Source organism: Podarcis pityusensis (assembly GCF_964106645.2).
Source record: "Podarcis pityusensis genome assembly, chromosome: 10".
Lineage (NCBI taxonomy): Eukaryota > Metazoa > Chordata > Lepidosauria > Squamata > Lacertidae > Podarcis > Podarcis pityusensis.
This window is the reverse complement of record NC_138035.1, coordinates 37,341,216-37,356,435: the sequence shown is the minus strand read 5'-3', so window position 1 is coordinate 37,356,435 and position 15,220 is coordinate 37,341,216. Positions and strand designations below refer to the sequence as shown.

The window sequence follows — 15,220 nt, the reverse complement described above, 5'->3', positions numbered from 1 at the left end:
TCTCCTTCAGTTCTTGAGATATCTGTTCCGGTTCAGCTGCAGATTTTTTCTCATTCAAATCCTCAATACATTCAGCAGAGCTGCTTATTCCAGAAGTCAAGGTCGTGAGTTGTTTATTCATAGCCAGACTCTGCTCTTGTAAAATTCCCACAAAGTAAAACATTCTTTCTATTTCAGCTAGTAAATTTCCATCCGCAGCCATTGTAATGTCTCAGAATTCCCCCTAGAGGGAATCTGGTTACTTAGTAATCTTTTCCCAACAGTCCTTTGCCTCGTTCTTTGTTTCTTTGTTTCCAACCACTTTAATTCAATTGTATCACATTTAGTCCAGGGAGATCTTAAGTAACACGCTTTTTTACTTTAAATTGCCCGTTTGACAGCTTTGACAGCTGTCAAACTCCTTTCCTCTTCAACAGGCTCAAAGGCAGGATGCTCCCGGGCCCGGAAGGGGGGGTTACACACAACAAGAGAAAAACTTCTAAAATTCCACTCTTACACTCCAGCTCAAAACTTCTTTTATCAAATCGTGAAAGTTAATGTCTTTTTAACTCACCCCAAAGGGGTAGGCTCTCCAACTTAGTTCTCCTGCTATTGCTTTAAATCGTCTGCAGAAGGGGGGGTGCGGACTTCCCTTTAACACATCCCCCGGTCGTATCAAATTCACAGATAGATATTTTAAAGTCCGAATTCCAATCTACTCACGGGTTGCTTCTTTTCGGGTTCCGAATTTAAGGAAAAAAGTCAGCGCTCTTCAGCCATGGCACACGGCTTCGCTCCGCTGGGGTAGCGGTCTACTCCCAGCACCACGCCGCTCTCCGTACCCTCTCCGTAGCCTTTAAAAAGGCTCTTCGTGGGTCGGGGGGCGCTTAAGGTGCCCACCGAGTCACCAGGTCCGCAGGCATCCGCGCCTGCGGTTTTTGAGGGTCTCCGCGTCACCGTCGCGGCAAGACCCGTCCCCAGCGGAGCCGATTCCCTCCGGAGCTCGGAGGGAATCCGCCATTAGCTGTTCGCACCAACCCGGAAGTCCTTCTTGTTACATTCAATTTGATCCAGGGAACTATGGTTAATGGCTCCCAACTTTTCTTCCAAATCCTGGCTTGTTTGAAAGCTGTTAATCATAGCTATCAGTTTGGACATAAAAGGAAGCTATGATTAACTGTGACTTCCTTGTTTGTTTACCAGCTGGTGCTAAAGGAGGGGTGAAATGGGAGAAAAGGGATGCATGAGAGAGTATTAAGTTCCTGCATATCATAGCTTCTAAAGCAAAGATCATGATGTCTGAATGGGGCCCATCATGCCCAGTTAAATAAGTGCTTATTGTCGCAATTTTCTAATATCCTTTAAAAAATATCGAATTGCAGCACAGTTTTTCATTTCTTTGGTTTTGGGCCTTTACATTTTCCTGATTTTATAGTTCAGGTACCCACCTAATTGTTTATTTGTGTTTGCAATGATTAACTGATTTAATTAAACTGGTCTCCACCCCCATCGCTCAGCCCGGACACTGAGGTCCAGCACTGAGGGCCTTCTGGTGGTTCACTCACTGCGAGAAGCCAAGTTACAGGGAACCAGGCAGAGGGCCTTCTCAGTAGTGGCGCCCGCCTTGTGAAACACCCTCCCAGCAGATGTCAAGGAAATAAACAACTATCTGACTTTCAGAATACATCTGAAGGCAGCCCTGTTCAGGGAAGTTGTTAATGACTGATGTTTTAATGTATTTTTAATATTTTGTTGGAAGCCACCCTGAGTAGCTGGGGAAAACCAGCCATGTATGTATGTATGTATAAATGAATGAATGAATGAATGAATGAATAAAGTCATTATTTATTCCTCCTTGTGTTACACTCTTTCCTGTAGCTTCATTCTTGTAATACTAAACTGTGGTCTACCATCTTATCTAAACCGACCCATAAGTTGCCAAAGTTTTGCAATAATAGTGTGTGGAGCCCTGCTTGAAGTGCAATGTAATATTTAGCTAGGTTCACAGTAAATATGGACTAAAGAACATGCTGCTGTAGTTGTACAGTTAGGAACAGCTAAACTCATGACTGATGAGAAGTTTGCCAGAAGGCATAGCTGTTATCTGTATGAATGCTTCCAGTGTTCAAGTAATACATGCTGTTTGTTTCCTGATTTTTCTCTGGTCTCCTGATTCATACTCTGCTTTAAAACACGACATTTACACCTAAAATATTATTTCTCACCCTGATATGAGAAAATTGGAAGCTTCCAAACTTCACTTTAGGGCCGTATTGGGGTGGTCATGTGAGTTCAGGAGAAGGCTAGAATCATTCTTGTAATACTAAACTGTGGTCTAGCATGGTATCTAAACCGACCCATAAGTTGCCAAAGTTTTGCAATAATACTATGTGGAGCCCTGCTTGAAGTGCAGTGCTACCTGCCATAAAGAAGCTTTCACCAGCAAGTTATAGTTAAGGTCGCTTGAAAATAATAAGTTGCATATTTGATAAAATGATGTATACTCATATTTTGCTTCTGTGTTTGATTTTTCAGAACAAGATAGCTTGGCCAATCAACAATGCAACTTTGCTGAGCCACTCTGATTTGGTGTCAGTTTATGCCACTGTGGTTCTGAACAAGATTGTTTTGTTTTTGGGAACAAGAAATGGACAGTTGCTGAAAGTATGTGGCTTATGGTTTGTTTCATGGTTTATTTGATGAATCATTGTTGTTGTGTTAGTTGATAGAAGCATCTTGGCATTTTGCATGTAAAAGTGCTAGATAGTTGCTATATTGGCAAATACAGTCGTACCTTGGTTTTTGAACAGCTTAGTTCTCGAATGTTTTGACTCCTGAACATCGCGAACCTGGAAGTGACTGTTCCAGTTTGCAAACTATTTTTGGAAGCCGAACTTCCAATGGGGCTTCCACAGCTTCTGACTGGCTGCAGGAGCTTCCTGCAGCCAATCAGAAGCTGTGCTTTGGTTTTCGAACGTTTTGGAAGTTGAACGGACTTCTGGAACAGATTCTGTTCGACTTCCAAGGTACGACTGTAACTTCTCTTCTTGTATAATATTTGAAAGATGGTTCCTTTTCCCTCAAGTCCAGTGGCTTTCTATGTAATTAAACAATGCCTTCTCCCCAACAAAAATATATGTTGGCCTTTATTCAACATTTCCTTGGATCAGTTTTCAGTGAAATAACTTAAATAATGTAATTTCAAAATAAGTTTTTAGGTTGTTTAGTTTATCTAGCTTTCTGAAAAGCTTTTATTGCTGTCATCTTACACTGTTTTATTGTATGTACTTATTGATTGCTTATTAGCCCAAATAGGGCTAATATAGCTATACAAAGCAGCTGAGGAACCAAACACGTGAGGAGAAATGGAGGCATGCAGTCCAAACATTCTGCTTCCAACACATTACCTGTACACAGTTGAGACCATTCTGTGAGTTTGAGGATGAATGTCTAAAGTGGGAAGCTCTTCTATTCATGGGGGCTGCCTGTATGATTTAAAAACCCTGGGCAATCAAGGTTTTAAACGGTATTTGTAAAGAATAGCTGACCAAATAGAAAACATACAAATCCTGATCATTAGTCACTGAATATGCATTCAGAATAGGTCCTTGTATCTTTCTTGAGATAATAGTAAAAGAACATGTTCTCTTTCCAGGTAAGAGTATTTGTTAGATTATCAATGCAGTTTGCTTCTTATCTGTTCATTTGAGGTTCTGCTTGCACAGTGGGACTTCTGCTTCCACCTCCTCCACCCAGACATGTCGTCCCGCCTCAAAAAAAATCTCTTCCAAATTGCTGATGATGGGGAGGAATAGAGGAACCATAGTGTATTCAAATAGGGCAGATAAATTGGCCCATGATAACATGATAGCGATTCTTTTTGTTTCCTGTGCTTTTAGGTTATTCTTGATGAAAACATGAAAGCAAATTGCCCAGACATTTTATATGAAATTGAAGAAGAAACGCCAATTTTTCACAAACTTGAACTTGACCCTGTGAATAAAGATTACATCTATCTACCATCTGGTAACAAGGTGAGCTAAGAGCAGCAGCCAGCACAAATAGTACTTCTGAAGTTGTCTTTCAGTCATCTGGCAAAGTCCTTGTTAACTGAAGTCCAGCAACCTACTTTACTTTTGGGTTGTAGAACAGGACCCTGAATATGAGTAGGTGTGATTTCTAGTCAACAGAGATTCTAAACTATGCAACTGTGTAACTTTAGAGATTAGCTATCGCATCATTTTCTTAGTGTTCGCAGTTGCGTAACTGACTTACATTGTCTTACGTGAGTGCAGAGACTTTTCAGAACTGAGTTGATGGAAACAAGAGAAAACTTGTTGATGGCATCAAAGTGCACACCTTCATATGATCTCTCTCTCTCAGCGTCTCTCATTTATCTATTGAATTCAGGAAGCACCGGTAAGCCTTTGTGAGGAATGTTTGGATGGATGATGAGTAATCACCACACATGAGATTTCCTTATTACAAGAGAAATCCTTTCAGTCTCTGTTCAGATTAGGGCATTAATGCATACATGGCTCACTGTTGCATGTGCTTGTTCGGGCACTTTTATCCACATAGGTACTTTCAATCTTACGGCTCCGAAAACCATCTCCCTTCTTGTGCACATTAGTGGGTGGTACTTGTTCGGATGCATGTAGGTGTACTTTGTAGTGTTGTCTCCTTCCCTCAAATATTATTACTTCCCTGAGGTCCATTGTGGATATGTGTGCAGTTATTTGCTTGCCTGTGTATGCACTTTTTTTTTTTTTTTTAAAGTACAAATCTGGAATTTAAGTTTTTTCAGAATTGCGCAAAAGTACAGAATTGTACTTTTAAAAAGTAAAGCCAGATGAGATTAGGAATCATTCATATGAAAGACTCCTACTTCCTGTCCTACCTTTTCCTTTGCCATCTACGTGCAAGGGCAACTTATATATTTTAACATAGCTGATCTGTGAAAAACAGCTGAGTTAAAAATAAAAATGCAATGAACATGTCTTTGGGACTGATGGAAACAAAATGGAAGAAGTAAACGCGGCAATAGAAACCATCTAGTGAAATGTCGTCACATGTTAAAAGCAATGACGCTTCCCACATGATAAGCTTCAGAGGATCCACATTTTTGTATTGCATTTTCTTCTCCTATTGGATTATCCACAGATTGGCAAATATTATGTCACCACCAGCTGTCTCCTCATAGTCAAGAAGAGTGATTGGTTGAAAAGAGCAAAGGACTACCCAGGTGTAGCACCCTCCTCAGGAGAAGGATTCTGCAGAGATGTCTTGAGAGGCTGCAGCTGTGCCTTGGGTGGGATTCTGGTGCCTCTGGTTTAAGAGCCTCAGTGCAAGGCTGAGAGAACTGCTGGAACAATGGCTTGCTAACCAACACTGTTTCTTGCACCTGATCCTGACCGTCTGCTTACCTGGACCTTGGGATGCCCCTCAACTCTGTTAAAATCACTGCTTGCCTGGAATTGGACCTTGGATTGGCTATGGAATTTGCAGCTGTCGGTCTGCAATAGCCATGGTTATCTGGAAGGCTACTTGCAGCCTGGGACCCAGGTAGAACAAGACAGAAAATAAACTTAATTTAGCAAGGGGAGGTGCAGGCTGCCACTTGGATGAGGAGGACGCTGTATGTACACTGCAAAAGTGAGAGACAGAGAGAAGCAGCTTCAAATCCACATTAAACTCCAGAGTGGAAGAGCCCACAATGGCATTGCCAAGAACACACTTTAGCATCAAAGACTTGCAGCAGGATTTAATAGGATTAATATTGGAGTGCAGTTGCCCGTAGCAATCTCCAGCCAGGCAGAAATGGTTATGAGAGACCACACTCCTTCCAGACCAAAAACCACGTTAACAGGTGTGCAGAAAGTTGGTGGTTTTAAAGTGCTGAAGGGCAACCACACATTCGGCAGCCTTTCCTAGAAACGGAAGTTTAGAGACAAAGGCTGTAACAGGCAGGGAATCTGCATGCAAATTATTTTTGAAGTCATATGCCACCCTGTTAGCTCTGAATTTAAGTACAAGTGAGCACAGCTGGCAAAAGTCTTGTCACAGGTCCAGTTTGCAAATGATCTCTTCCTATACACCCCCAAATTAGCAAAGTGGTGTGATGGATCCATAGAAGGTTAACTTGAAGTGACATGAACAGCAGAAGGTTGTTGCAATATTGTAAGAAACTACTTTGAATTCCTTTTTTTCTTTAAGTTACTGATTTGCTTTTCTTTCTATTTCCTGGGTTTATGGAAATTATTTTACGTTTTTGAAAATGTTTACTAGAAACATGCAAGAGTGATTTTTTCTCCCTTTCTATTTTAGATCTGGAGAACAAAGGTTGCCAATTGTAGCAAGTATATTTCCTGTAAAGAATGTTTAACTGCCATGGACCCCCACTGTGGATGGTGTTATTCATATAACAAGTATGTATTTTTGCTTCTTAGGCTCATATGAATAAATGCTTCGTTATTGGTATTTTTTAATTCTTGATACCTTGAGGCTGTATCCACAGTTGTTTTTACAAAGCCATCTTGGATCAGTTTTAAGTCTGCAGTGACTCTTCCTATAACGACACTTACTAATAATAATAATGTAAAGGCAACTCAAGTTTCTCTCTTAACCTTCCCAGGATGTTTGTGTTAGTATTCTAACTGGGCTAAGACAGAATCCTGGTGCCAAATAACTTTGAAATTCTAAAACAACAAGAAGACCATAACAATTATTTATTTGCTTTAAAATTATCTTTTTATAAAGTTTGAGCAAAAAAGAGTGATAAAACACAATAGTGACAAGCCAGTAGCCAAGCAGTAAATAAGAAATTAGTGTTTTAGCAATTAAAGCTAGCATGCAGTAAGACTCTTCTTAAAAGGACATCTATAATTGTGGTTATAATTATAGTTAGCAGGAAGGAGTTATTTGGATAGTTGCGTTAAATTCGCATACCCTATTTTTAATTTGAAATTTGAGAAAGACCATAATGAGATATTCTCATAAGATTGAAAAAGTCATAGAGTGGTCCCAAGGAAAATAATGTAAATAAATGTTCTTTAACACCGACTCTCCAAAACTCATATCTACTCTTGGATATGTGGCTTCGAGGGACAATGGCATCACAAGCCATGAGGAAGAATCAATGGGTGTGACTGGTTTTTTATGGTTTTAAAGACCGAAATGAAGCAACAATAAAGTGAGAAAATCTGATTAGGTTAATCAGTTCTATCTCCCAGAAATTTGCAGAGTTAGCCAACAGGGTGGAACAAATTGATTGAAAGGAAATGATGGAATAGATGTTCATTGTTTGATGTATCTTTTTTAAAGCTAAATATCTGGAACATGATTTCTCAGCCTATTAAGAGCTGAGAAGGCACTTTAGAAATGTTCAGTCAAGGTGGCCACAGTTTGGCTAGGAGATACAAATAATGCAGATTTTTATATATAATTGAAAAACATTTCTCTATTTCTCTCATGCATATATTTGGATTTTTCTTCAGCTGCACTTTAAAAGGCGAATGCCCAGTTTCAAATAACATAATGAACTGGACAAGCATTCCATATGGAACAGATAAATGCCTGAAAATCTACACATCTAAGCATTACAGAGGTGAGGTATGTTAAACATCATTTTCATTTCATTTATAGTATAACTGCACTACTTAATACATCGTTTTTACAAGTGAGAGAATTTAACTTGGCAGTGCTGAGCTCTCTCAGTACTCTGGTCTGACTGAAACATAATAGTCCAATCCTATGCTGCTTATACCTTTCTCCTGGTGTAACAATGGGGTTCTTTGTGGGCAAACCTGGGTAAACAAAGCCCTATTTATTTTTATGTACACAAAAGCGTGTATCTGGCCCAGGCTTCCATGTTTGACATTCTCTGCAAACCATCTCTATAGACAAGCAGTTCATTTTACTTAATGAATCCAATGTATTTGGCATACTGGCAGAATCCCAGCCTCCCATACTTGCAGATCACACTGTGTCAGTTTACATGCACCCAGCAGGATTGGGACCCCTAACCGAACTTCCTTGGGTGGCTCCAGTTGTTTGGTGCCTTGCACAAAAGGAAAGGCCAAGCTGTGAAGGTGCAGGTGACGCCTTGTTAGAGCAATGGTGATGTCTTCTGATGCTCCCTGCTTTGTGCTTGGAATGGTTTTAGATCATGTTGCTATAATGTGAAGAGGTTAATGGTTCCCTCATGCTGGATATGGATTCCTGTAACCATGCTCTACCTCTGAGGAGTGGCACTGATGTGGAAAGAATACGGACATACTTTAAAACAAGTTTTGTTAATCTCTTGAAGTTCTCTCACATGTCCGGGTAGACAGTCTGCCTGAATCATTGATCGCTGCAGTGTGTAGGGAAAGTAGAGAGAAGCCAGGTTCACCCAGTGGGACAAAAAAAGAAACACGCAATTCTGGCTTCTGTTGGTAGTATTATTCTCCTATAACGTTGGCTCTTCAGCATCCTTGTGGGTGACAAAGTGAGAGCCAGCCTTGAGCATGATGCTGTTTTCCCTCCTGCCTCTGAAACCATTTCTCTCTTCTCTTTCTGTTCTTAGTCATCATTTAGACATACTGATATAGTTTATGCTTAATGCAAACCAGGAATCTTCCTAACCATCTATTGAAGCCAAGGTTTGAAGCAGATTTACAAACACTGGTTGGTATGAATTCTGGTTTGCATAAAACATGGTCTGCATGTGTAACAAATCATCATTCTAGGGAGAGAAGGAAGTGGGAGAATCGTTCTGTATAAATCTCATGGCTTCCCAGTAGGAATCATTGGGTGTGGTGAATGGAGTTGGGCAGATTGCAGCAGCTCCTGCTATTCAGCCAATTAAAAGTTGGCGGTATATTTTCAATTGTTTCTTGCCATTCACTTTTTATCTCATCTTTAAGTAGCCTATCAACATTTACCCTGAGAGCTTAACTCTGATTCTCTTGGAAGTTCCTCCAGACTATCATCTAAGAAGTTAAGATATCTTATCAATTTTCTCATTCCTTTAGATTTCTGTAACTGCAGTTGGAAATTCTGAAGGACCATTCACTTGCAAAGTGATAGATGTGAATACCAAAAATATTCTTTGTGAGAATGTGAAGGAAGATGTCATGAACTGCTCTTGTCGCCTTAAGGCGGCTGATCTAGTCGGAAAAGGCAAGTTTTCTTCATAATTTACCTACAACACCTGGCATGTTTTGTTGTATGGAATATATGTGGCCTGATTTTTAATTACTGTGCTTGGGCGGAGGGGGGATAAAGCCACGTTGGTTCTGAAAGAGGAAGCTATGAAAGTGTGTTATGGATTGCTGTGGTTGGATGCTGGAAAAAGGAAGAGAGGTTGGCCGTTGTTTGTGGTTGGTGTAAGCCTGGCTACTATTTTATCATGTCACACTTGTCAGTCTTTTTTTGCATGTGCAAGATTGGGGAAGATGGTCTTAATTGTCTGGCACTAAGATGAAGGCCACTTCCTGAAAACAGCCCTGAATCCCAAATCTTGTGTTGACAAGATTAGAGCATTTGTGTGTACGTATTCAACTATTTAAACCACATTAGGAAAAAGTTGCTATAGAAGACTGAAGACTAATTGTCATGCAAGAGAAACGTGACCCATGTTATCAGCTCTTTGGAAACTCCACTGAAAAGTGCAGCATAAACAGAATAAATAATTAAGTAATACAGTTATCTGTGGCATAACCTCTTCATTTATGTGGGCTCTATGCATGGCTGGAAGATAAAGGGGATAGCCTCTTCACCCAATGAGCCTTAATCAACATATTCCTGGCTTTCATTTTTTAAAAGTAAAAACGTAGTAAGTTTCTGGCATTTTTGAATTTGACGGATGAGTTAGACTGTGCAGGCACTATTCTCATTTGTTTGTGAAAAACTTACCTGCTCCTTCAGACATTTTTTATATGATTTGGTATTCCTTTATGACATATTCAGCAGAAAAAAATATTTTCAAGATGTCCTTTGTCACTAGCATGGCAAATCTGGAACTATAGTTGATGATCTGATGAAGTTGATAGCCTTTAATTGAACTTATGTGCAACTACTCATTCCACATGCCTATTTTATAGTTTTGTTTTTCATGTTTTAATTTTCATCTGGTGTTATAGTTGTTCTTTCTATTTTATACACATTATAAAATGAAATAATAATCACAGACTTTACAAAGAAGAAAAAAGAAATACTAACCAATCAGTGGCGGAGCTTTATGCTCCGGCCCCGGGGGGGGGGGAGCAGGCGGGGGCGTGGCATGCGTCCTGGGGGTGTGGTGCACCACTTGTAGGGGCGTGGTGCCCAGTGTGAGTGGGGGGCAGCCGCAATGGCACCCTACTGGGATCGCGCTGCTGGGGGCAGTGTGCTCCCCCACACTCCTCTTCCTCCACAAGTGTAGGCAATGAAATTTAAGAAAGGAGACCTAACCAATTAATCAAAGAGAAGGCAAGAGTAAAACACCCATAATCAAAACTTGATTTATTGTTAAGCTTCTTCTGTTGGTCTTCCCTGGTAAATAAGTGATTGCTGCTCCATAGAAAACAATTTGATTATACAAGATTTTAAGGTAGCTGTGATTTGGGACAAGTGTTCCAGCCCAAGAACAAAAGATAACAGCAAAGAAGGAGGTCATGATTTTTCTATCACGGATATAATAAATGAGTTTGTAAATGTTTGCAAATATTTTAAAAATTACTCTGCCAATGCCAGTTCAGACAAAGTCAATCAATGTTAATAGCTATATTGCAGGGGGGCAGGACCATGGCTGAGATAGTATGCGGAATGCCAGCCCTACAAAGCAGCCCAGACTTGTTACACCCATTTTGTTGAAAGGAGGGAGGAGGCTGTGTTTTTTAAGTTGTGAGTGGACTGTGAAATTGATTGTAGGAGGAGTACAGTTAAAAGCTAGAGGAGGTGAAGGCAGCTACAGTGGTGCCCCGCAAGACGAATGCCTCGCAAGACGAAAAACTCGCTAGACGAAAGGGTTTTGCGTTTTTTGAGTCGTTCCGCAAGACGAATTTCCCTATGGGCTTGCTTCGCAAGACGAAACGTCTTGCGAGTTCTTGCGAGTTTGTTTCCTTTTTCTTAAAGCCGCTAAGCCGTTAGTAGCCGCTAAGCCGCTAATAGCCGTGCTTCGCAAGACGAAAAAACCGCAAGATGAAGAGACTCGCGGAACGGATTAATTTCGTCTTGCGAGGCACCACTGTAGGTAAAGAACTAAGACTTTCAGCAGTGAGTGGAAGGAAGTTCCCTGGATGCCATGTTTACTCACTGAGAAACAACAGGTGGGTAGACCTGACATGCAGGTTGCTCAGTTACCAAATCTAACTAGGCCTTGCCATTGCAGAGTCACCAGCGCTGCCAGAAATTGTTGACCTGTTCTCTGATGCTAGTTATGTTTGTCTATTTATTTGGAGTATTTTCTTTTCCGTTCTTGGAAAAATTCCTGGGGACTCTCTTGTGTCTACTTTAAAATCAGTTGTATCTAAATAACTAATTATATATCTGCTTGTACCCAATATATCAAAATGTTTTCTTTTTCTTTCCAGTTGCTCAAGTATTACTCATCTCTGGTTCACAGACTTTATCAGAAATATTTAAATATGACTGCTCATTAGAGAAAACGTAAGAGATGTTTACATATCTTTTTTGTGGGTTGTGGAACAGCTTACTTAGGGTGCTTTCACATTAGATGTTTCCTCTTGAATTGTCACTCTTCGTTCTTTGTACTGTTACAAGACATCTACACATGTCATCATAAATGTGTTATCTTGTATTCTCCCCATGGTACTTTCACCTCTTTTGAAACTTTTTTTGGGGATAATCACTTTTTTTTGGAAGGAACAGAACATAGTTCAATATCTGTAGATGCAGCGCTAAGTTGAAATACTCTTCTGTCTTTTTGAAGGAATATGGTTGTAGATCAGTGATAGAGTACACCCTTTGCATGCAGAAGCTCTCAGCTTCAGTCCCTTATATCTCTAGGTAGGGCTTGGAAAAATCCTTTTTGAAACCCTGGAAACCCATTGCCAATCAGTGTAGGACCAACCTTCCCTGCCAGATGTTTTGGTCTACATCTTGTGTGATGACCACAGGCCATATTGAGTGTGGCAACTGGAGCTGAACATCTGCACAGCACCAGATTGGAGAAGACAGGTGCAAACAATGTCGGTGGTGATCATTCAGGCAGCTGAGCCTATTCCCAGGTCTCTACTTTTCAGTACATAGACCGTGCCATTTTTAGTAATGTTATTTTTCTTTAAGTCAGAATAACATCTTCACCCATATTTTAAATCTATATTTGTGTAATTATACTATGTAATTAAACTATGTAGTGCAAAATGTTAAATAAATTAAAAAGGATCACACTGTTTTTCTGGTTGGTGCCATTTCAGTTAGCTTAAAAATTATTAGCACAGTAGCAGTTAAGGAAGGGGAAGCTCTTTTTGGTAAACATGAAAACGTGTGTGTGTGTGTGTGTGTGTGTGTATGTGTGTGTGTGTTGAAAATAAACATCCTGATAAAAGGGTATGCCACCTACCCACCTACATAGCTGTATATGACACACAAAAGTATGGATGATGTATAACAGGATGTACATTTTTTGTAAAGTGTGAGACTACCTGAAGAGTCTTGCCATTCTGCATGTAGGGTAGAGGAAGTGCAATCTCTATATAACACTTGTCAGTCTGGAAGCAACCTTAGCAATGAATAAGCCTTATGGGTAGGCTTGTTGTTTCGCTTGGAGCTATTATTAGCACATAGATTTATAACCGTACTTGGCCCATGATACATTCTTTTGCTGAAGCATCACTTTAGATCTCGGCTCTGTTTCCCTGAACTCATAGCACTCATAGCCAACCTCCAGATAGTGATGAAAAAGAGCCATTGTGGATTCTGTTGTGCATTAACTCTAAGCTACTGTGTGCTTCACACAGAAGCGTATTTTCCAGAATTGAGAAGTTGGTGAGTAGGGGGGGCAAGGCAGGTCCAACATGAAGGCTTACGTTTCTAATTAATTGGTGCAATAAGGCTTGCCACTCATGACTCCTTTTGTGTTAACCAAAGGGTATTTGGAACAGCTCCACAACAACCTCTAGCCCCAAGGCAAAACCCTTTCAACGGATTTACAGTTTTAAGTGAGATCATAAGGATGATGGAAGTTTAAATAGCAAGGAGGAGTGGACAGTGTGATTTTTTTTTTTTTTTGCGCTACCACCTTAGCATAACATATGACCTTTACTTCAGATGGTATGAGCCAACTACTGCCAGCAGTTGAAGCAATGCTATAGAAATGAACCACTTCACTTGCCATGTTCATTGGCAGCATGGCACTGAATTCAGTCACTCAATATCAACAGCAAAGGAGGACTGTTGCCTCCATGCAATGGTTTTGGGCTTCCCAGGGGCATTTGGTTGGTCACTTTGGGAGGCAGAATGCAATGGTCTTTTAATCTAATCCAGCAGGGGTATCATTATGGAGCATTGCTTTCCCATGCCTAATATGACAAAGGTGTCCTTGAAGTTCTCCTGCTGATCCAAATTGACTTTACATGTTACAATTAAATTTCCAAGTTTTCAGCAGGCAGTGTAATATCTGAATTGTAGAGGACCAGTGTTCTGAGTTACTGAGGCCACTATATGAAAAGCCTTAGCTTGAGTAGAGAGCTAAATAAATATTTATGACATGTAAGCCCCCTGGGTAAGACCTAGAATTATATACTGACACACCTTCTCTGCTAGATCTCACCAATCCCTGCAGTTGTGTAAACTATTATTTTATATTCTAGATGTTATTTTATTCATTCTAGATGTTCAGAATGTTTGTCTTGTGCTGGTTGCACCTGGTCTACTAGAGAGAACAAATGTGTCTCCTCTACCATGACTTGTACACAGAAGGTAATTTTTCTGGCTTGTATTGAATTTAAATCGCTATATGGAAAGCTTTTTATTTGACGAATAGTGTTTTTTTTAAAAAATATATTCTAAGGAAGTACTTTCAATTTTTTCAGGTTGACTGTGATTCAATTACTACCAGTGCTTCGGATGGGAAAGATATTTCACAGAGACCAGAGGTCAGCAGATATTCTGAAACTGATAAGTTATAGCACAATTGATTGGGAGGGGGGTTCACCCATGTGTTAACACCATCTCTGCCTTTTCCTATAATGTATCCAGCTCACTGTCAATCATATGCTGTTTTCACTGATGGCAATATCTCTTGCACTACTACCAAGTGTGAAGGAGGCAGAAGACTAAAAGGACATGGTGGAAAATAAGGGGAAGCATTGCAGGGTGATGGTTGGCAATTGGACATACTAATTCCGCCTTCAGTACAAGACCTTTATGAGCTTCTGTAGACCTTTCCCAAGTCCAGGCTCAGGAGAATTCCACTGGCTTCTCTAGTCTCTCTTGCTTATGCTATGAAATGCTTTGCATAACTCATAAGACTAGTAGCAGTAGCAACAATGCTAGTAAAATACCATGGGATTTTTGTGTTGCCTTCGCTTTCCACTGCTGAAATATAGATAGTTGAGATGTGTGTGTGTGTGTGTGTGTGTGTGTTTCACCTTTTCTGCTTTTACCCTTTGTACTCATGGGAATTTGTGCTATAATGAATAACAATGCTGTGTTTAAAAAAAATCCTTCTAGTAGCACCATTAAGACCAACTAAGTTAGTTCTTGGTATGAGCTTTCGTGTGCAAGCACACTTCTTCAGATACACTGAAACAGAAGTTGCCAGATCCTTCTATATAGTGAGAAGGTGGGGAGGGGTATTACTCAGAAGGGTGGTGGGAATGGGAGATTGGCAGATAGCTGAGATGAGCCTGCTGACGACTCTTAACGACTGTAATAGGTCTTGCAGGAAAAGGCAAGGGGTGAGAAGGTGAGAAATGGCTTAGTCATGTATAATGGGATAAGAATCCAATGTCTTTGTTCAAACCAGGTCTCTCCATGGTTTCAAGCTCTGGGAGGAAGACCTTTCATTGCCTACAGACAGCCACCCAATCTTAAACAACTCCTAACCCACAATAATACTACAACCAGACTTAACACGGACACTGGCACCAGAGCCTGCAATAAACCCAGATGCCAACTTTGCTGCCACATACACCCGGACAACACCATTACTGGCCCCAACAACATCACACATACCATCTCGGGACTATTCAATTGCTCATCATCTAACATTGTGTATGGCATCAAATGCCAACAGTGTCCTTCAGCTCTCTAT

General features: G+C 40.4%; 1 protein-coding gene across 1 annotated transcript in view; it reads left to right on the top strand.

The window, feature by feature from the left end:
- PLXNC1 (plexin C1) overlaps positions 1–15,220 on the top strand; it is a 60,515-nt gene that overhangs the window by 12,173 nt on the left and 33,122 nt on the right. The window contains exons 2-9 of the mRNA XM_081022562.1: positions 2,515–2,643; positions 3,879–4,013; positions 6,307–6,407; positions 7,476–7,590; positions 8,994–9,141; positions 11,535–11,610; positions 13,797–13,884; positions 13,998–14,060. Coding sequence (XP_080878688.1) covers positions 2,515–2,643; positions 3,879–4,013; positions 6,307–6,407; positions 7,476–7,590; positions 8,994–9,141; positions 11,535–11,610; positions 13,797–13,884; positions 13,998–14,060 — 855 coding nt within the window. The remainder of the gene's footprint in view (positions 1–2,514; positions 2,644–3,878; positions 4,014–6,306; positions 6,408–7,475; positions 7,591–8,993; positions 9,142–11,534; positions 11,611–13,796; positions 13,885–13,997; positions 14,061–15,220) is intronic.